The sequence below is a fragment of the Pelobates fuscus genome, chromosome 3 (assembly GCF_036172605.1).
Source record: "Pelobates fuscus isolate aPelFus1 chromosome 3, aPelFus1.pri, whole genome shotgun sequence".
NCBI classification, from domain to species: domain Eukaryota; kingdom Metazoa; phylum Chordata; class Amphibia; order Anura; family Pelobatidae; genus Pelobates; species Pelobates fuscus.
In genome coordinates this window covers 5876377-5900090 of record NC_086319.1, presented here as the reverse complement: position 1 = coordinate 5900090, position 23714 = coordinate 5876377, and the positions used below count along the sequence as shown (strand labels likewise).

Below are 23714 nucleotides of genomic sequence, written 5' to 3'. Positions count from 1 at the left end.
CACATAATGCACATCCCACAATATTCTAACTCATGTTCAAACAGAATGCCACATAATGCACATCCCACAATATTCTAACTCATGTTCCAACAGAATGCCACATAATGCACATCCCACAATATTCTAACTCATGTTCAAACAGAATGCCACATAATGCACATCCCACAATATTCTAACTCATGTTCAAACAGAATGCCACATAATGCACATCCCACAATATTCTAACTCATGTTCAAACAGAATGCCACATAATGCACATCCCACAATATTCTAACTCATGTTCAAACAGAATGACACATAATGCACATTCCACAATATTCTAACTCATGTTCCAACAGAATGCCACATAATGCACATCCCACAATATTCTAACTCATGTTCTGCATTCTATGCCAGTCATTGTAACGGACACTCATGCCGGGTATGTAGAACTCTTTAAAGGCGACCTGTTATTTCACAGGAGTTTAAATATTATTTTTACTTATATTGTATTCTCAATTATTTATACATGTTAAATAGAGGATCTCTTACTGAATATATAAAATTATGGCTAAGATATCGGTATGGTTAGCCCTGCTAAGTTCTATGCTTTAAGACATTATACTGGTAAATAAGGGAACCAGCCGCGGTTACATCCTAAATCTTTAAAATGTAAAAAGGTTAAAGCAAGTTATGGGTAATTTTAAAAAATGTTTTATTCCATAGTTAAATTCCACAGAAGTGACAATATCCTCCTTACTCAATAAATTTGCTGGTAAATACCTTATCTTATAACTCAAGCTTTTACTGAACATATATGTTAAATAGAGGATCTCTTACTGAGAGGGTAGTGGATGCATGGAATAGTCTTCCAGCTGAAGTGGTAGAGGTTAACACAGTAAAGGAGTTTAAGCATGCGTGGGATAGGCATAAGGCCTATATAACTATAAGATAAGGCCAGGGACTAATGAAAGTATTTAGAAAACTGGGCAGACTAGATGGGCCGAATGGTTCTTATCTGCCGTCACATTCTATGTTTCTATGTTTCTATTCAAGATAATCTACTTACCGCCTCATGATAAAATGGGGTAATGCTGTCATACAACTGCCCAAAAACATGACCAGGCACCCCACAGCAATCACTCGCGGTCGATGAAATTTCGCACCAAAATAGCTGACGAGGGCGATAACCAGCAAGTTCCCTGGAAATGAGAAAGAATACCCGGCCGTTTGGACAGTTCGGTTTAATAGCAATAGAATGGTCAGTTTTATCTGTAGGAAAGAGAAAATTTACCAATGTCGAAGCTTCCATCAATAACGCCAACCAGCGAGGACGGGATGTTAAATCGCCTCTCGATCTGCGTGATCATGCTCCGTGAGTAACTGAGCGCCAGGGATTTGGTGACATACGAATAGGACAAAGCAAGCAGAAACATCTAGAATTACACCGAAAAATGACACTTATTCACACATACATCCGGAACGCTGACACAATGTATGGAGCACAGAATACGGAATCTGTGAGAGATGTTCGTATAACGCCGCTAAGGGCAATAACGCATTAAACATCAGTAAATGTATCTGTTTGATTTTAGGTCGCACTATTTAAAATGTCACAATTCTTATATGTAATGAACGGACACAGTACAGCGCTGCTGTCACATATCACATAGCAGTACAGCCAGTAATGAGGTAATACGTTCATTATATATATTATATTATGATAACAGCCCAGACTGTGTTTATCTGTTTCTTGTTGCTGAATGAAGTGATAAAATCCATTGATCTGGGAAACGGCCCCATGTTCCACGTTTTATTATCTTATTCCACCAGTTAATAACCTGCACTGTTACTGGACTCTCGCTCTCCTTCATTTCATCACATAGAGAGAGAGAGAGGGTTTTACTGCCAATAAAGATTAGTATTAATTCATTAAAAGCATCCTTTTTTTGGCTCGAGTTCTGACACTACTCTGTGACTGGCCTCGTGTGAGCCAGCTGATACACAGAACGCTGGCTTCATGTACTTATCATCTCATTTCACTTATTACTTTCTTATCTGCTATTTTATTATTAATTTATTAGAATATCTCCTCATTATATGATCTGTTATTATAATATCCTTAGTTTATTATCATCTGTTTCTATATGATAGTTTGATTAGAATATCCTGTTATTATATTGTCTTGTTATTAGAATCTCTGTTATTATCATGTCTGTTATATTATATTTGATTTACTATGCTTTGATTAGAATATCCTGTTATTATATTGTCTTGTTATTATGTTATTATAATGTCCTGTTATGCTATTATCTAAATGTTATTATATTATCTGTTATTATAATATTAGTAACCTGTCGTAGTATCCTGATATTATATTTTATTGTTATTATAGTATCTATTATTACATCAATGTTTCCATCATTTTATTGTACTCTTTTTTTCTTAATATCTTGCCATTATTTAATGTTGCTATATTATCTTGTATATGTTATTACAATATCTGCTATTATATTATTTTGTTATATTATCTGCGAGGTCCTAGAGGTGCCTGTGTGGTGAAAGTTTATAACATTTAAAAGAACACTCTAGCGTTATAAAGGAATGCATTTATTTTATAACCAGAGTCCATAGTCTATTTAAATTGCAGGGCCGACATTCCTGTGATATAATGTGTTAAGTTATCTGTAAATCTTTGGCCAGTGGATGTCCTCAGCACAGCTCCACTCCACGTCCAGATCATTACTGGTGGTGACCTCCCAGCCGATATAACGAGCTGGGGCAGATTATGCATGACTTCAATGCTTCTCAAAGTGAGATATTAAAGGAACACTATAGTCACCTAAATTACTTTAGCTAAATAAAGCAGTTTTAGTGTATAGATCATTCCCTGCAATTTCACTGTCATTTAGGAGTTAAATCACTTCCCCTGGCTATGATTGACAGAGCCTGCATGAAAAAAAAACTGGTTTCACTTTCAATCAGATGTAATTTACCTTAAATAATTGTATCTCTATCTCTAAATTGAACTTTAATCACATACAGGAGGCTCTTGCAGGGTCTAGCAAGCTATTAACATAGCAGGGGATAAGAAAATCTTAATTAAACAGAACTTGCAATAAAGAAAGCCTAAATAGGGCTCTCTTTACAGGAAGTGTTTATGGAAGGCTGTGCAAGTCACATGCAGGGAGGTGTGACTAGGGCTCATAAACAAAGGGATTTAACTCCTAAATGACAGAGGATTGAGCAGTGAGGCTGCAGGGGCATGTTCTATACACCAAAACTGCTTCATTAAGCTAAAGTTGTTCAGGTGACTATAGTGTCCATTTAAATGCACTGATTCTCTACAAGAAACAGCCAAGACACAATGAGGATTGTGCAACCTCTGAGCTTTATACAAGTTGAAATATGTGTAAATTATATACATATATTGCATCCTCCTACATATAACTCATCCTCCTACATATATCACACCCCCCTACATATATCACATACTCCTACATATATCACATACCCCTACATATATCCCATCCCCTACATATATCACACCCCTTACATATATTACATCCTCTTACATATATCACACCCCCCTACATATATTACATCCTCTTACATATATCACATCCCCCTACATATATCACACCCCCTACATATATCACATCCCCCTACATATATCACATCCCCCTACATATATCACATACCTCTACATATATCACATTCCCCTACATATATCACATTCCCCTACATATATCACATACCCCTACATCTATCAGATAACCCTACATATATCACATTCCCCTACATATATCACACCCCCTACATATATCACATGCCCCTACATATATCACATACCCCTACATATATCACATCCCCCTACATATATCACATCCTCCTACATATACCACATTCCCCTACATATATCACATTCCCCTACATATATCACCTCCCCCTACATATATCACATACTCCTACATATATTACATCCTCCTACATATATCACATACTCCTACATATATCACATACCCTTACATCTATCACATACCCCTACATATATTGCATCCCCCTACATATATCACATCCCCTACATATATCACATCCCCTACATATATCACATACTCCTACATATATTACACCCCCCTACATATAACATACCCCAACATATATCACATACTCCTATATATATCACATCCCCTACATATATCACATACTCCTACACATATCACATACTCCTACACATATCACATACTCCTACACATATCACATACTCCTACATATATCACATCCCCCTACATATATCACATACCCCTACATATATTGCATCCCCCTACATATATTGCATCCCCTACATATATCACATACTCCAACATATATCACATCCCCTACATATATCACATACTCCTACATATATCACATACTCCTACATATATTACATCCCCCTACATATATCACATACCCCTACATATATCACATACTCCTACATATATCACATACTCCTACATATATCACATACCCCTACATATATCACAAACTCCTACATATCTCACATCCTCCTACATATATCACATACCCCTACATATATAACACCCCCTATAACGGATCGCCTGGCACCCCGACTGGGTACCTCCGTTAATGGACACTCCTAGCGTTTCCTGAGGACTCCAAGCACTCTGGCAGACACCACAATCACCAAACCGGAGAAGCATATGAATAATAAAGATAGCTGGACTGCCGAAGTCGACGTCTTCCGCTAAGGCTTTCCACAACAGGCCAGGGCTAGTGTAGTTCTCCCCCTCTGGCTGGATGCCCTCTGCCCTCCACGTCTCTGGCTGGACGGTGCACCACCACAGTGCCCGGTATGAGGCGTCCAGGCTCAGTTCCCTTTCCATGAGGTACTCAAGTTGTCGTACCCGCTGCCCTCCGGGTTGGTCTCCCAAAAGCGGCATCCGCCAGGCCATTTGTTCCTCCAACTGGTATGCAACACCAGGGAGGCGCTGCTGCCGTTGATACTGGACTTCCTCTAGGGCATCGTACCATAATTCTTTCCGGGCATTATCTCTCCATTCCAATTCACTCTCTTCCTCAGGTGTGTGTGCCCAGGGGTCCACGAACCCCATTTTCCCAAATCTTTATGTAGACAGGGACGCTGTATGAACACTAGCGTCGCCCTCACTTTGTAACTCCAAACGAACTGTGTCTCCGAGCTGCTTTACCTCGCACTATGACGCCATCCCACCGCTTGCCACCAATGTAACGGATCGCCTGGCACCCCGACTGGGTACCTCCGTTAATGGATGCTCCTAGCATTTCCTGAGGACTTCAAGCACTCTGGCAGACACCACAATCACCAAACCGGAGAAGCATATGAATACTCAAGCATTTGAATGCTGTATACAGCCGAATAGGAAAAAACATGCAAATAGGTTTACACTCCTAGCAGTCAAACTGGAACAGAATACAATAAATCCTCCCCCAATAATGAGACAACACTTCACTTTGAGGGTTAAACAGGAACTGAGGTGCTGGCACACCCAGCCTGGTTTTTATTGCAGTTGTTACAAATACAGGTCCGCCCACAGGGAGGTATAAAACAACCACTCACACATCAGTTACATCCCACATATTCCCTCCCCTTATCCTGAGAGGAAACTCAATTATACATACAGTTAAAACATACTTTCTACCCAACTTTCATAACTCTAAAACCATACATCACATTCACATAAAAATACATATCCACAATCAATCCATTCAGGGGAACAACATATTAAAAAAATGGCATGAATCAGACCAGGGGTTCAAAAGTTAGTAAAGTATCTTTTAAAACCCCTGCCAGCATGGCTTTCCGGCTCAGACCGGTTTTACAGAGCCCTCTCTCCTGGAGACAATGGAGAAGTAATCCAATTACCTCCCAGGACAGAGACCGACTCCATTGAGCACATGGGGACACAAAGACAGTAAAACACTTTAAAATACATAAAGTCACCTTTTACCCATAACACACAGACATTTCACATATCCCCAGATAGCTAGGATCTGAGCGCACAAAACTACCGAATAGCGTGTAGATCCTATTCACACAGTTCAATTGCCATGGAGCTGAAGTCTTTAACTATACGAATGGGCTCCATGGCATAGCTATCTGGGTTAACACATTCACATAAAGTCTGGTCCATAGTCCAAAGGCAAGAGGCGGGCAAGCAGCCCCCTCCAAGGACACGTGGCGAGGTCGGTTTCACCACACTTCTCCCCTTTACCCCCCAGACTAACAGGGTATCTGACCTCCTGCCGCTCAGTGCCCTGGTTAGTGCAGCAACCCACCCACGAAGCACAAACAGCAGTACCTCCCACCCACAATAAATGTTTACTCCACCTGGATAAAGTAGCAGCTTGTCCAGGTTCCTCACCACAGCTGTGCGGGGAGCTGGTAGACTGCCTTGGTGGGTTGCTGAGTGGGCAGAGACCAGCGGTACTCTGCCCTGGTGCCAGCGCTACCACTGAAGTAGCCTGATTGGAGCCTGGTTGTGGGAGGGGGAGACCGACCATCTCCCCTCTCGGTACACAGCTCTGGGGCTGGGGGACAGGACCGACCGTCCCTACCCCTTGTGCTGCAAGTGCAGAGACTACGGTCCCATCTGCACTGTTGGGGGGTGTAACATCTCCCCTTGGTGGGTTAGGCTGCCGCTGGAGAGAGGGTGTAACAAGCTCCTCTCTCTGGACTGTCAACTGCCGCTGAGGAGAGGGTTTAACAGGCTCCTCTCCCTGACACTCTCTCTGCTGGTGGAGAGGGGGACCAGCTGTCTCCCCTTTCATTATTTTGTCCTGCTGCTTGGGTGCGAGACTGACTGTCTCAGCTCCCTGGGGTACACACTGCTGCTGGGGAGGAAGGATTGCACCCTCAGCTCCCTGGGACACACACTGCCGCTGGGGAGGAAGGATTGCACCCTCACCTCCCTGGGGTACACACTGCCGCTGGGGAGGAAGGACGACACCTTCAGCTCCCTGGGATACAATCTGCTGCTGGGGAGGAAGGACGGCACCTTCAGCTCCCTGGGACTTACTCTGCCGCTGGGGAGTGGGGATAACAGGCTCCTCTCCCTGAACCGTACACTGCCGCTGGGGAGCAAGGACGGCCCCTTCAGCTCCCTGTAACTTGGGCGCAGAGACCACGGTCCCATCTGCGCTGGTGTGAGGCTTACTGTCTCCCCTTGGTGGGTTATGCTTCTGCTGGGGAGAGGGGGTAACCAGCTCCTCTCCCTGAACTGTAGACTGCCGCTGGGGAGCAAGGACAGCACCTTCCGCTCCCTGTAACACACACTGCCGCTGGGGATCTGGGCCGACTGCCCAGCATCCCTGTAGGGCCGGTAGAGAGATCTCGATCCCATCTCCACCTGCCATCTGTGGGTCTCTCCAGGACCAGTCTATGAGGTCCCCTACTTCTGCAGCTGGCAGTGAAGCAGGGGGTACCTCTGCCGCGTTTTCCCAGCTGTAGGCTGGCAGGTCTGGGTCTGCCACCCAGTTTTCCCGTTCTGCGTCCATGCTCTGTGGCTGACATGAGTTTAGTAGTTCCACATAGTCCCTCCAGCTCTCGTTCCATGGCAGCGAAACGGCGGAGGTCTTCTCGGAGTCCAATAGATCTCGGGCCCTGTAACATCTCACCTCGGTAATGAGATAGCCCAGTACCGTGACTCTGCTGGACCGCCGAAGTCGACGTCTTCCGCTAAGGCTTTCCACAACAGGCCAGGGCTAGTGTAGTTCTCCCCCTCTGGCTGGATGCCCTCTGCCCTCCACGTCTCTGGCTGGACGGTGCACAACCACAGTACGCAGTATGAGGCGTCAAGGCTCAGTTCCCTTTCCACGAGGTACTCAAGTTGTCGTACCCGCTGCCCTCCGGGTTGGTCTCCCGAAAGCGGCATCCGCCAGGCCATTTGTTCCTCCAACTGGTATGCAACACCAGGGAGGCGCTGCTGCCGTTGATACTGGACTTCCTCTAGGGCATCGTACCATAATTCTTTCCGGGAATTATCTCTCCATTCCAATTCACTCTCTTCCTCAGGTGTGTGTGCCCAGGGGTCCACGAACCCCATTTTCCCAAATCTTAATGTAGACAGGGACGCTGTATGAACACTAGCGTCGCCCTCACTTTGTAACTCCAAACGAACTGTGTCTCCGAGCTGCTTTACCTCGCACTAGGACGCCATCCCACCGCTTGCCACCAATGTAACGGATCGCCTGGCACCCCGACTGGGTACCTCCGTTAATGGATGCTCCTAGCGTTTCCTGAGGACTCCAAGCACTCTGGCAGACACCACAATCACCAAACCGGAGAAGCATATGAATACTCAAGCATATGAATGCTGTATACAGCCGAATAGGAAAAACCATGCAAATAGGTTTACACTCCTAGCAGTCAAACTGGAACAGCATACAATAAATCCTCCCCCAATAATGAGACGACACTTCACTTTGAGGGTTAAACAGGAACTGAGGTGCTGGCACACCCAGCCTGGTTTTTATTGCAGTTGTTAAAAATACAGGTCCGCCCACAGGGAGGTATAAAACAACCACTCACACATCAGTTACATCCCACATATTCCCTCCCCTTATCCTGAGAGGAAACTCAATTATACATACAGTTAAAACATACTTTCTACCCAACTTTCATAACTCTAAAACCATACATCACATTCACATAAAAATACATATCCACAATCAATCTATTCAGGGGAATAACATATTAAAAAATGGCATGAATCAGACCAGGGGTTCAAAAGTTAGCAAAGTATCTTTTAAAACCCCTGCCAGCATGGCTTTCCGGCTCAGACTGGTTTTACAGAGCCCTCTCTCCTGGAGAAGTAATCCAATTACCTCCAAGGACAGAGACAGACTCCATTGAGCACATGGGGACACAAAGACAGTAAAACACTTCAAAATACATAAAGTCACCTTTTACACATAACACACAGACATTTCAAAGCTGGGATCTGAGCGCACAAAACTACCGAATAGCACGCAGATCCTATTCACACAGTTCAATTGCCATGGAGCCGAAGTCTTTAACTACACAAATGGGCTCCATGGCATACCTATCTGGGTTAACACATTCACATAAAGTCTGGTCCATAGTCCAAAGGCAAGAGGCGGGCAAGCAGCCCCCTCCAAGGACACGTGGCGAGGTCGGTTTCGCCACACCCCCTACATATATCGCATCCTCCTACATATATCACATACCCCTACATATATCACATCCCCTACATATATGACATACTCCTACATATATCACATCCCCTACATATATCACATACTCCTACATATATCACATACTCCTACATATATTACATCCCCCTACATATATCACATACTCCTATATATATCACATACCCCTACATATATCACATCCTCCTACATATATCACATACTCCTACATATATCACATCCCCTACAAATATCACATACTCCTACATATATCACATACTCCTACATATATCACATACTCCTACATATATTACATCCCCCTACATATATCACATACCCCTACATATATCACATAACCCTACATATATCACATACCCCTACATATATCACATCCTCCTACATATATCATATACCCCTACATATATCACATACCCCTACATATATCACATACTCCTACATATATCACATACCCCTACATATATCACATACCCCTACATATATCACATACCCCTGATGTGGGATTATTAAAATCTTTATTGTGCTTGTATTGAATTATTGCACTAACTCCATTTTAACTTTATACTGTGACAATCCTCCATTTTGTCCTCCTAACCTGACTTCTTCAATCCTCCATTTTGTCCTCATAACCTAACTTGTTCATTTTAAAACTACCTTACATGACAGAATTTCCCAGCACATCTAATACAATAGACAAAGACTGTATTTTCTATAAAGACATGATTAACACAGGAATTGCTGACTTTTCCTTAACTTGCAACATAGTATAATTTGAAGGCCATGAGAACACAGTAGTAATGAAATGTTCTATTCATAAGAGACCTTGCACCTGGCCACGAGGCCTGAGATCACCGACCGTGTAAAATGACGCTCAAGACCCCTTGTCCCCCACCCGTGTCCAGAACAATCCCACCTCTTGGTGGGTGGGCACGGGACTAACCACTTAGTCTTTGAGCCAATTAGTAATATTGATAGGAGGACACTAATCCCGACACTTAACAATTAATCCAATTAATGATGTTTATTTGCTGATATTCTAATAATCAATGATGACGCAAATGCCTCTTAAAAGGGCCTGCGCGCCCGCTTTTTAATCACTTGCCAATAAATTTTCTCGAAGTTATTTTAACCTGAACTCCGTGTGTCAGACTTAATTACTTCAGCGTATATACGCAATTCAATTCTATTGATTTGGACAGGAACAGATAGACATTTAAACATTTTGGTTTACTGCTAAAAAGTACCATAACAACTTGGCGCCCAACGTGGGGCACCGGGCTATGTCCGGCCGGTGAGCCGTCCTAAGGAAGACAAGGGTGGACGGAGGAATCCAGGGGGAAGGAAAGGAGACTGATCACCTCCAGGTACACGGTAGAGACTTCTGCAGAGCCACCGGTATGTTCCGGCCCCTTTGATTGACCCGTCCACGTGTCTGTGACTGCTTCCCGGGAGGACATCAAAGACAGGTAATATCTTGCCCGGTGCCTCGTTACTCACTTGTTTACCTGCATTTTAGTCTATCTGTTGCCTGGGTGTGTTTGAATTGTTTGCCTGTTTCCCCATTTTGAGATAAAGGGGGGGGGACCTGCGGGGGATTTGCCTGGGGTTCTCTGTCTTGCTTGTTTTCCCCTTTTTGGGATAAAGGGGGGGTGGACCTGAGGGGATTTGCCTGGGTCTTCAGTTTGTTAGTCTATCTGTTTGTATTTTACCCCTTTTGGGATAAAGGGGGGTGGACCTGAGGGGATTTGCCTGGGTCTTCTGTTGCCTGTTTTACAGCCTAGCTAGCGCTTTGGTAACCCACAGCTTCGGCTGAGGGGAGTCCGGTTTTTGGTAACCCACAGCTTCGGCTGAGGGGAGTCCGGTTTTGGTAACCCACAGCTTCGGCTGAGGGGAGTCCGGTTTTGGTAACCCACAGCTTCGGCTGAGGGGAGTCCGGTTTTGGTAACCCACAGCTTCGGCTGAGGGGAGTCCGGTTTTGGTAACCCACAGCTTCGGCTGAGGGGAGTCCGGTTTTGGTAACCCACAGCTTCGGCTGAGGGGAGTCCGGTTTTGGTAACCCACAGCTTCGGCTGGGGGGAGTCCGGTTTTCTTTGGTAACCACAACCCTGAGCACTGGGGCTGGTGGAATTCCAGTTTTCTGTTTTATTTGTGAGGGGGGCTTAGTCTTGTGGCAGGGGACTCTGTTTCCTGGGGGGGATTCAAGTGGGCATTGCTTGTTTTCCGCATCACGTGGTAGTGAGACTTATAAGTGGGTTTTATAGGGGCACTACGGGAGTGAGGATAGAGGTGGCCACATTCTTGTGGACTGCTGTGTAGAGGGAGGCTGACGGAACTCGGACCGGTGTCAGTTGTTTTCCGTGGCCGTTGGTAGTGAGACTTGAGGAAGTCGTTCTCCGAGCGGAGACACTACGAGGTTGAGGGAGGTGACTTTGGAGTAAGCACACGAGTAAAGGAAAGGAATTACTGTTGATTTCATTTGAACTGTGATGCATGCACTGTATTTCAACTGTATTGTTGTCTTGTTTGTTTAATGAGGAGTCTCATGAACTCCTGTGTCTGTCTCTAAGGATTTTCCTTGCCTTTCATCTTTCCTACACTTCCTATATTATTATACTATCCACTCCCATTCCTCTTAAAAGAGAAGTGATTGGTCACACACTTCTCACCTCGCTCCAATCCGTGTCTACCACCCCGGGTAGGCGGATTCAGTGACTGGTCTACGTTTTGGGAAGACGCACCTGAGGAAGTCCCACGGTTCTCGGGTGGCAGTCGAGCATTGTAGACGTTCCTGTTAAATTTTCCTTCTCTCTCTCTATATCTAGGACGCTGGTATAGGGGTAAAGGGACTATGGGACAGGATTTAGATAAGCCCAGCAAGGGCTGGTTAGCATGTGATTTAGTAGAGAACAGAGAGGGTGAGGAGATGGTTAAAGGTGTTGAAAGGATTGCAAAAGTATGTAAAATTGCTGTACCGACATGTGGAAGATTGCAACCAGAAAGTTGGCGCAAGTTACTGGCAGAAATGAAAGGCAAGCTTACAGATAATGATTTATTAAAGACTGCTGAAGCATGGTACAGAGTAGCGAAGGCTATTCAGTTAGAAGGTTGGGTTGAGGAAGAGATAAATCACAAAGGTGTGAAATTGTTTGTGTATCATAAGAATTGTGTTGCTGGGGTTTACCCTCAGCCAGCGCCCCAAAATGGCGCCCAGGGGATGTCTATCCCCAAGGTTCAGTCAGCAGTAGGTCATAGCCAGCTGACTATGTTCCCCACTCCCAATCCTCCCGAATCCCATCCCATCACCTCCCCTGTCTGCCCGGTCCTGAATTCTGATGGATCCTTCTTTACCCCTTCCCCGTCTCTAACAGTCCCATCATCCTCATCCATCCCCACGCTACCTTCCATGCCTAATCCTAGCATTTCATCTGCCATTTCCTCCCTGCAATCCCTCTCCGTAGCTAATCCCCTCCCATCAGCATCCGCCCAACTAACTACCCCTCCTTCCCTTGCTCCGACTCCTCCTTCTACACCCATCCCCACCAATCCCGTCCTGTCTCCTCCCATAACCAGCTCCACCCCAGTCCAATACCCTACCTCCTTAAATGTACCTACCCACCCTACTCTTCTGCCCTCCCCTGCCTGGCCCTACCCCTTCCCATATCCCATGGCCCTGCCCTACCCCGGTTACCCACCCTTTCCCCAAACCACTCCCCAGGTTCCGGTCATGCCCAGTCCGGCTCAGTCTGCCCCGGAAGTGCCCATATCAAACATGGCCGCCACTTCTTCCCTTAATCCTAATGCAACTCCTTTTCCCGCCTCCAATATGGCGGCCCCCAGTTCAGCCCTGATGCCGGTAATCCCCGGTGACTACCTGTCCCCAGGTTATGACTCGCTAGCCACTCCTGCATCTGGGGCTCCTTCCCATCCCCCGATCCTTTCACCTCACGCGGGTCCTGCACCACGTAAGAGAGCCAATATCATAGAATTCGATGACGAAGAGGAGGACAGGGTATCCCATGTCTCATCGGAGGTTGCTGCGGGAGCCTCAGCTCATCGTTCTATCGATGATCCCTTCGGCCACAAGGGTCGGGGAGAACGGGCCCCTCCTAAGTATGTTGCTTTTAACCCCACTCAAGCTAGTGCTTTAATGAAATCACTCCCTGACCCAGAAAAGCAGCCTATGCCCTTTTACCGATAGATAGTTCAAATTCAAAAGACTTATTCCGCCGCATGGCGTGATCTACTGAGCATTTGTGCTATTAAAGCAGGGGATGCATATTGGCCAAGCATGGCCCGACACCTCAGTACAGATCTGCTCGGCAGTGACATTGATTACCCCTCCGGAGTAACTTTTTGCAACCAATTAAGAGATTGGGCTAAGGACAAACTTGCAGATCAGGCTGCTGGCCTTACTGATGTTATACAAGATAAAGGAGAATCAGTGGAAAGGTTTCATGCAAGACTGTATCAAATGTTCACAGATTTGGGGTTTGATCTTACTGACAAGATTCATTCACAAATGCTGTCCGGTGCTTTTGTCCAAGGTGTTAAAGACCCAATACGCAAGGGAATTATCGCTGCCCGCCCTGAATATAAGGTTGTTCCCCTGGATACTTTACTCCTAGTTGCTAGGGGCCTAGAGTCTGCCCAGACCCCCAGAAGGCCAAGCTCTGCTCCTCTTATGGTGGCACGCACTACCCCTATTCCCAAGGGTACCAGACCAGAGGATGGTGTTTGTTTTAATTGCAAGGCCAAAGGGCATTTTAAAAGTGATTGCCCGGAACCCAGGAGAGAGCCAAGAAAGCCATCCAGGCCTGCCCCGGCCCCTAAGGCCGAGAAGGAGGTTCCAATAATTGAGGAACCAGATGATTAGGAAATTGGCAAGCCTGTGTCATTAACCCCTGTTATGGCAGTGTCTACAGGGGATAAGGGGGGGCCACTTGCTACAGTGACTTTACCCATTGAGGGCCAACCAACCACATTTCTTGTTGACACAGGTGCAGCCCGTAGTGTTCTGAGAGAACAAGACCTGCCAGACCCATCTTTCCTGTCCAATATTGATGTCTCTTGTGTTGGAGTGGATGGCCAGCCAAGACACAGCCCTTTAACAACTCCACTACGAGTTGGCTCTAGCCTGCTTGCTCGTTTTGTGGTATCCTCCACTTGTCCAATTAACCTGTTAGGTGCTGATGTTCTCTCACGCCTGCAAGCATCCATCACCTTCACCCCAGATGGGCAAATAGAAATGACTACACCCCTATCTGAATCAGACACCTCAGCCTTGTGCTCCTTGCCTCTGATGCTGCATTTGGAGAAACCCCGTGAGAAAGCAGCAGAATTAAGGTCCAATTTCCCAGAGGTATTAAAAACACAGGTGCCCGCCCAGCTATGGTCCTCAGGCCCAGAGGACATAGGTCACCTAAATGTTCCCCCTGTGGTGGTAAAGCTTATTCCAGGAGCTAAGTTACCAAGAAAGCCACAATATCCATTAAAACCAGCACAGGCTGCTGCCATTTCTATCCACATCAAGGCACTCCTGGAGAAGGGTGCCCTGGTAAAATGTAAATCTGAATGCAACACCCCATTATTTCCTGTGAAAAAGAAAACTCCAAAAGGTGAGCCTGAGAAGTACAGGATGGTTCAGGATCTCCGTGCTGTCAATGAAGCTACCGTCCTGGACACCCCTCTTGTACCAAATCCCCATACTCTGCTCTCTGGAGTCCCACCAACTGCAAAATTTTTCACAGTCCTTGACCTGGCCAATGCCTTTTTCAGTGTCCCACTGGACCCTTCCTGTCAATACCTGTTTGCTTTCACTCATGAGATGCAACAGTATACCTGGACTGTCATGCCCCAAGGGGCACAAAATTCTCCAAGTCAATTTGCAAAGGCCATGGCCACCATCCTTGACCCATGGCAAGCCGAGCACCCAGAAGTTGTTCTGCTCCAGTATGTGGATGATTTGTTGCTCTGTGGAGATGATATACCCACTACTGAAAATTGCTCAATTAGTCTCCTTTGCTATTTGGCAGAACAAGGATGTAAAGCTTCGCTCATCAAGCTCCAATTCTGCCAACCTTCAGTAATTTTCCTTGGACATTGCCTATCTCAAGGTACCAGACATCTTACTCAGGACCGGGTAAGAGCTGTGCTGGACATCCCACCTCCAAGGACTTCAAAGTCTCTTCATGCCTTCCTAGGCCTCATTTCCTACTGCAGAGCATGGATCCCAGAAGCCTCTCTGCTTATGCAACCTCTCTATGATGCTCTTAAGTCTGACCCATTTTGTTTGACCAATGAAGCTCTGGACAATTTCAATGCTCTAAAACGTGCCATTGCTTCTGCTCCTGCCTTGGGCCTACCTGACTACTCCAAACCTTTCAAATTATTTGTCTCTGAAAGACAAGGCCATGCAACAGGAGTTCTCACCCAAACTAATGACTTAAGAGGCCGCCAGAGGCCTATTGGATATTTCTTATGTCAACTGGACATTGTGGCCAGAGGGACTCCTTCCTGTCTCAGGGCTGTTTTTGCTGCAAGAGAGCTCATAGAAAGAACCTCAGACCTGGTCCTTGGCCACCCTCTGGTTGTTTTGGCCCCTCATGACATTTCTGCCATCATCAACCAAGTCCAACTCAAGCACGTGTCTCCAGCCAGACACCTACGCCTACAGTGCCATCTTCTTCTGCCTGACAACATTTCCATCCAAAGATGTCAAGTTCTTAACCCATCCACTCTTCTTCCACTCCCTGAGGGGGGTATCTATTATGGGTTTATCACGGATGAAACCTACATTTACCTGCTCTGTGGGTGCATCAAAAAGACCATGCACCCACATTTGACATTTCAAGAAGATGAGAAGCCTCTCTGTGAAGGCCCAGATTACGCCTTCTGTACCATGTGGTACAAACCAAACATTACTCCCGAACCTTGCTATGAAGATGAGCTTTACCACTGGACTGATGTGAAGCTCACTGCTCAAGATTTCTATTGTGACTCTGAAGGCAATAGCATGGTCTTGGTCCAACTACCTCAACAACTTAACTACCTCTACCGCCATTGGGATACTGCTATCCCACATATTCCTGTTACCAAATTGAAGACAAGGTCATGGAATGATCTTGGGCCCATGGCGAAGCTATGGGCCACCATGGATGAAGAACAGCTACAGGAAAATGGTATTGCCAAATACTCAACAACTGACCTTCTGGAAGCATGGCCACGCCACTTCCTAGAAAAAGAATTTCAAGACCTGGTCATAGTGAATGATTATGACCCTGAAACACCTCATGACTGTTTTGAACAGATGAAAATGGAGACAGTGCACCTACCAACTGTGCATGAGAATCCATTACCAGATCCAGATTTCACCCTGTTTGTGGACGGTTCAAGATATGCTGATGAAGAAGGAAGATATCATACAGGATATGCCGTAACCACAACAGATGAAGTTATCAAATCATCATCCTTACCGCCAGCAATGTCTGCGCAAGAAGCTGAATTACAGGCTCTGACTTCAGCATGCAAAATTTCCGAAGGAAAACGTGCCAACATCTATACAGATTCAAGATATGCTCTGGGCGTGGCACATGACTTCGGCCTAATTTGGAAGACAAGAGGGTTTCTTACCACCGCCGGTACACCAGTCAAGCATAGTACTGCAATCAAGGAGCTAATGGATGCCCTCCTACTCCCTAAAGAAGTGGCCGTTTTGAAGGTAAAGGCCCATGGGAAATTGGATACAGATGAAGCAAAGGGCAACCATTTAGCTGATCAGGCTGCTAAGCTAGCAGCCAGGGATCTGCAGGAAGTGGATGAAGAAGTGTCCGGACAAGAAGAAGAAGTCCCTATTTTTGCTCTGCAAACTCTTCCTACTGATTTGCGAATTTTGCGAGAACAGCAAGCTGCAGTCACTCCTGAAGAAATCCAGAAATGGAAAAAGAAAGGAGCTGTCCAAAAGGACGGAATATATTACAACAACTTCAAATTCTGTCTTCCCAAAAATTTATATCCAGCAGTTGTCCAATGGGCACATGGGCCTGCACACCTGTCAAAGGAATTGATGGCCGCCCTCATACAGAAGTATTATGAAGCACCCGGAATCACAACATTGATCAACAGCTTCTGTAAGGCCTGTGTCATTTGTGCAAAATGCAATCCAGGAAGACCAATCAAGGTGCCTGCAAAGCACCTGGCAAAGCCCATGTACCCCTTCCAGAGAATTCAAATTGACCACATCCAAATGCCCAAGAGTGGGCCTCATGAATATGCACTAGTCATAGTGGACATGTTCTCAGGATGGCCAGAGGCCTACCCAGTGGCCAATATCACTGCAAAAACAACCGCAAGACGCCTACTTACAGAGATAGTATGCAGGTTCGGACTCCCAGAAGTCATTGAAAGTGATCAAGGCCCAGCTTTCACAGCAACAGTGACTAAAGAAATTTGGACTGCTCTAGGGGTGACTCTAGCCTTCCACACCCCTTACCACCCACAAAGTAGTGGTAAAGTAGAGCGCATGAATGGCACTCTAAAGGCCAGAATGTTAAAAATGTCACAAGAAACAAAAATGCCCTGGCCAGAAAGCCTGTCAATAGCTTTATTTAGTGTTAGGCACACACCTAGAGGGAAGCATTCACTGTCCCCATATGAGATTCTATTTGGGACAGCACCCAGACTAGGTTGTTATTATCCGCAGCAGTTACAGCTCCAATCAGATGTTTTAGTAGACTATGTAACTGAACTTGCAAATGCCTTAGACAAAATACATGCCCAAGTTTTCTCTTCAATTCCAGATCCCGATTTGGATACAGGTACCCATAACCTGCTTCCCGGAGATTGGGTTCTGGTCAAGAAGTTTGTGCGGAAAAATACCCTGGAACCAAGATTTGACGGTCCATTCCAAGTTCTCCTGATAACCGCAACCTCCGTCAAACTGGCCGGTAGGCCAAACTGGATCCACGCTTCCCACTGCAAGAAATCTCCTGCCCCAGAGGAAGCAGATACCGCACAAGCATGTACCTCTGGTAAACCTTCTCCTTAATTAGCCTCATAAAGGCCCAGCAAGTAGCCATTACCAAAGATGTTAGTGGGTACACCTTCTGGTATAATTCATCATGCACCCATGTGGCTACTTATACCTTTGATTACTGTGATATTGTAGAATGCCCATTTCCCACATCACAAATCCAGAGTATCTATAGAGATATCCCTCATTCGAAAGACCCATATGTTTGTGTAGTTGACAAGCAATGGGGGCACAATTGTGACCATTGGGGGGCGGCGGGATGGAATGCCGGGCCTGCCTGGGGTTACAAACCAAAAAGTGCCTTATCTAAAGTAGATGATCATGGTAGATCCCTTCTCCAGAGAATGACTTTGAGAAAGCCTGGGGGGGGGGGTACACCAATGAAATTAATCCTTAACATTGAGCATCCAAGCCCAACAGATGCAGACCAGTATGTGATGGGAATGTATTGGAAAAAGGGTTCCTACCGTAAATTAGGGCATTTCTACCTCAAAGATATGTGTAACTCTTCTGAGTGGCAAGGGGCCACCCATATGGTCCCTAACCCATTAAAACCTCATATCCAGACCTTTCAAGATATGATGGCCATTGCTAACCCCACCTTTGAAGATACCATGGCCGCTGAAACAGGTTTTAATGATGTAAATTTATGGTTAGAATGGATGAAATATAATGCTAATAAGCATAATAAGACCGCATGCTATGTGTGTGGCGGTGCCCGGCCTCACCTGGGTACTGTACCTCTAATCCTGCCAGTAGATGTAGAAGAATGTGTTTTAAGCCTTTTTGCCTATCACTATAATTTTAACAGGTCCATATGTATTGCATGGACAAAGGAGTATCCTCTCCTAACCAAGGATGTCAAACCCCCAGATGGTATTACCGTGTATAAAGGTAATTACACTTGTTATGCTAATTATGATGGAATCGGTAAATTCTTGGGTAACTTCTCTAAGGGGTATTGTGCTACCTACAGAAATGTCTCTATGAACTTGTTGCAGTTTCACACCAGGTCATTAGGGGATATTTACTGGTTGTGTGGGGATTTACAGCTAAGATCCAGAATGGACAAAGAGTGGTGGGGGGAGTGTACTCTGGCTAAAGCCATTATGCCTATACATATCATCTCTGACACACACCTCGTCACCCATGAGTCCAGGCACACTAAGGTCAAGCGTGACGCCCCAGTGAAAGGAAGTTTTGATCCTCATGTGTATATTGATGCCATTGGAGTGCCTAGGGGGGTGCCCAATGAGTTTAAAGCAAGAGATGAAGTTGCAGCAGGATTTGAATCACTTTTTGCCATAGTTACCACAAACAAGAATTTAAATTGGATAAATTACATTTATTATAATCAACAGCGTTTTGTTAATTATACCAGAGATGCCCTCCAGGGGTTGGCCGAACAGTTGCAGGCCACATCCCAAATGGCTTTCCAGAATAGAATGGCCTTAGATATGATCTTAGCCGAAAAAGGAGGGGTTTGTAAAATTTTGCCCGACACCATGACATGTTGTACCTATATCCCAGAGAATACTGGCCCTAATGGTAAAGTTACATTAGCCATAGAAAAATTAAATGACCTGTCTGAAGAGTTAAAAAGGAATTCTGGGATAAAAGATCCCTGGGAAAGATGGTTTGGTTGGATGACAGGATGGCAAAAGGCTTTAATGCATATTGGTATGGCAATACTAATTTTTCTTTTTATCTTTGCTCTTCTCTTTTGTTGTATCCTCCCATGTCTGAGAAAATCCCTCATGAAGACTGTTGACCAAGCGGCACCCACTTTCACTCATCTCGAAGTTGATGACCAAGATTTCCAAGATATCAACTCACCCTGTATACCGCTGCAAACAATCCCTTTTGTTGATAAAGTGCAGGAATTCTAGGAAGGGACCAGCTTAGGGACAGCATCTGTCAGTGAATGGTAAAGGCCCCGTGTGGAGAAGTGGTGGGTTAGCTGCCATGGGACACCCATGGGTGTGAAGTGTTCGAGAGCCATACTGATGGATGAGATAGCCTATCAGGGTCAGATCTAGGGACAGTCTTGCACTTTGCATTAACACCTAGCTAGCGGCCACGGGGTTTCTGTGCTTTTGGGTTAACACGTCTTCCTGGTACTAACTTAATAAAGTTTTTATCTCTTAGAATCTAACATTTCATAGGGGGGACTGATGTGGGATTATTAAAATCTTTATTGTGCTTGTATTGAATTATTGCACTAACTCCATTTTAACTTTATACTGTGACAATCCTCCATTTTGTCCTCCTAACCTGACTTCTTCAATCCTCCATTTTGTCCTCATAACCTAACTTGTTCATTTTAAAACTACCTTACATGACAGAATTTCCCAGCACATCTAATACAATAGACAAAGACTGTATTTTCTATAAAGACATGATTAACACAGGAATTGCTGACTTTTCCTTAACTTGCAACATAGTATAATTTGAAGGCCATGAGAACACAGTAGTAATGAAATGTTCTATTCATAAGAGACCTTGCACCTGGCCACGAGGCCTGAGATCACCGACCGTGTAAAATGACGCTCAAGACCCCCTCGTCCCCACCCGTGTCCAGAACAATCCCTCCTCTTGGTGGGTGGGCACGGGACTAACCACTTAGTCTTTGAGCCAATTAGTAATATTGATAGGAGGACACTAATCCCGACACTTAACAATTAATCCAATTAATGATGTTTATTTGCTGATATTCTAATAATCAATGATGACGCAAATGCCTCTTAAAAGGGCCTGCGCGCCCGCTTTTTAATCACTTGCCAATAAATTTTCTCGAAGTTATTTTAACCTGAACTCCGTGTGTCAGACTTAATTACTTCAGCGTATATACGCAATTCAATTCTATTGATTTGGACAGGAACAGATAGACATTTAAACATTTTGGTTTACTGCTAAAAAGTACCATAACACCCCTACATATATCACATACTCCTACATATATCACATCCCCTACATATATCACAAACTCCTACATATATCACATACTCCTACATATATTACATCCCCCTACATATATCACATACTCCTACATATATCACATCCTCCTACATATATCACATACCCCTACATATATCATATCCTCCTGCATTTGTTACTATGTTAGCTGGTATTGTTTTATTCAATTCTTACCCTCAGTTTGGAAAGTTTGAATGGCTTCATTATGGACGAACCCCCAGTTTGCGCCACACTCTGTGTGGTTTTAACTCTCGATATTGTCCTCACACAGATCCTGCATTTGTAGGAAAGAAAGAATGGCAGGCAGCATGTTGTGGGAATAGTAAGAGATAGTAAGTATCTGCCCCAGTTATTACTCTCTCTGTACATTAACAGAAATATTTATCAGCAGGACGTCTCCAAGAATTGTCTATATAATAAACAAACTCTATATTCACCCATTTACACCTAACCCACAATAGATGTTAATCCGAGGCTCTTTCCCTTTAAAGCGTATACATACAGGATATTATATCTTCAATAGAGATGTCGCGAACCGCCATAGACTTCAATGGGCAGGCGAATTTTAGAACCCACAGGGACTCTTTCTGGCCACAATAGTGATGGAAAAGTTGTTTCAAGGGGACTAACACCTGGACTGTGGCATGCTGGAGGGGGATCCATGGCAAAACTCCCATGGAAAATTACACAGTTGATGCAGAGTCTGGTTTTAATCCATAAAGGGCATAAATCACCTAACATTCCTAAATCGTTTGGAATAACGTGCTTTAAAACATCAGGTATGATGTTGTATCGATCAGGTAGTGTAAGGGTTACGCCCGCTTCACAGTGACAGACCAAACTCCCCGTTTAACGCACCGCAAACAACCGCAAACAGTCCATTTGCACAACCGCAAACTCCCCAATTGCACAAGGTTGGATACCAAGCTCGCCATGTCCCGTTCCTTGTCCTCACTGATGTCATTGAAGGTCTCTTCCTCCACCCAGCCACGTACAACACCAAGGGTCCCCAAAGGTGACAACAAGCCCCTTGTATTTTTTTTTTAATGTACACTACTGTTACATCAGATATGAGTTGCACTGGTGTGACACTGTGCCCTGGCAGGCCCTGAAACGCACACGTGTGAAGGAAACTGACTGCTATTATATTACAGTCAAAAAAGTTTTGTTTTTTTTACATGCAAGCTATTGTGACACCAGATATGAGTGGTGGCACTGGGCAAGTGGGCACAGTATATGCTGTGAGCCTGATACACACGCTGGCAGGCAGGCAACTGCAATTAGATTACACAGGGAAAAAAAAAAAAGCAGACTGATGGTTTTGGGGTGCTGCCCTTACAGCAGAGATCAGATGAGTCCTTCAGGACTGTAGTGGACACTGAATACACTAGCCTAGCTATCGATTTCCCTATTAAATCAGCAGCAGCTACACTGTCCATCCTCTCACTAAGAATGCAGCTTCCGGGGGGGAGGGGGGGCTAGCTGTCATGGAGGAAAGACGCACTTCGTGTGAGCTCCCTCAATATCTCACTTTAAGCAGCTATCAACAAGCGAATTTCACCCCAGAAGGGGATGACCCAGCAATGTTGCTCCTACCTGACCGACCCAACATGCTTAATAGCGGTCAGCAACTCGACAGAGTCTTACTTACCTCCGCGTGGCAAGTGGGGCCTGGTGCTCACCGGGCGGGAGAGGCGGCCAATCTCCTGATCCTGGGATGCCCAGGAGCAGCTACTTCCTGGCAGGAGCTCCGTTACCCCCCCTCGGACCGGTGGGGGTTATCCCGGTCCTGAGAGGCTGTCTGGAGCTAATGGACGCACAGAGCACAGCCGCCCAGGCTGACATACTCATTTGCGACTCTCCCAATATGGCGGCAGCCGCATGTCCTCCTTGTACCAGCAAAGCATGGCAGGATATTGAGTCTAAGCTGGACAGACTCTTTAATCAATTTTGGAAGCAGATAACAAGCAGGAAGCCCCAACAAGCTCCACCACAGCCCCAACAAGCTCCACCACAGCTAAGCGAAGCAGTCCCCATTAAAATCCACCAACACAAATGGCGTTGAAGACGGGACCGGAGGCACAAACAGAAATGCAGAGCCTGCCTCACGTCAAGCACTCGCCTCCACCTTAAGTCACCACAATCCCGCACCAGACGTGAAGCACCACCGGGACAGATCCGACCACCCGACAAAACAAGCTTCCACCACCTCAAGCCGCGAACCCGGCACTCAGCCAGAGACTTGCCTTTGTTGTTCCAGGTATCAGGTACTCCCAGGGTCTGCACCTGGCGCCCAGAAGGGATCGGATGAGCACAAGCAGTAAACGGCAGCCTGCCAAGCATGTCCCACTATCGCCGATCCTCCACACCATGCCTTTGATCACATGAACTGCTCTCTGCACATTAACTAATCGTAAAGTAGCAAGCGTTTAAACATGTCAATATTTCACCTCCTAAAGAGTTTATTGTCGTAGTTCCTTACATGCCTTTACGTTAACCGTTCATGTATTATGTTATTCAC

The 23714-nt window shown here is 45.4% G+C and overlaps 1 protein-coding gene across 3 annotated transcripts in view; it reads right to left on the bottom strand.

The window, feature by feature from the left end:
• LOC134602110 (solute carrier organic anion transporter family member 1A2-like) overlaps positions 1 to 23714 on the bottom strand; it is a 96764-nt gene that overhangs the window by 71104 nt on the left and 1946 nt on the right. For 2 of the 3 annotated variants that reach the window (XM_063446634.1, XM_063446636.1), the window contains exons 1-3: positions 21368 to 21551; positions 1274 to 1415; positions 1049 to 1181 (exon numbers count right to left, since the gene is read on the bottom strand). In XM_063446634.1, the coding sequence (XP_063302704.1) occupies positions 1049 to 1181; positions 1274 to 1415; positions 21368 to 21397 (305 nt within the window). In that variant the 5' untranslated portion in view covers positions 21398 to 21551. Of the gene's footprint in view, positions 1 to 1048; positions 1182 to 1273; positions 1416 to 21367; positions 21552 to 23714 lie in introns of those variants that run through there. The other variant, XM_063446635.1, reaches the window with a different exon arrangement.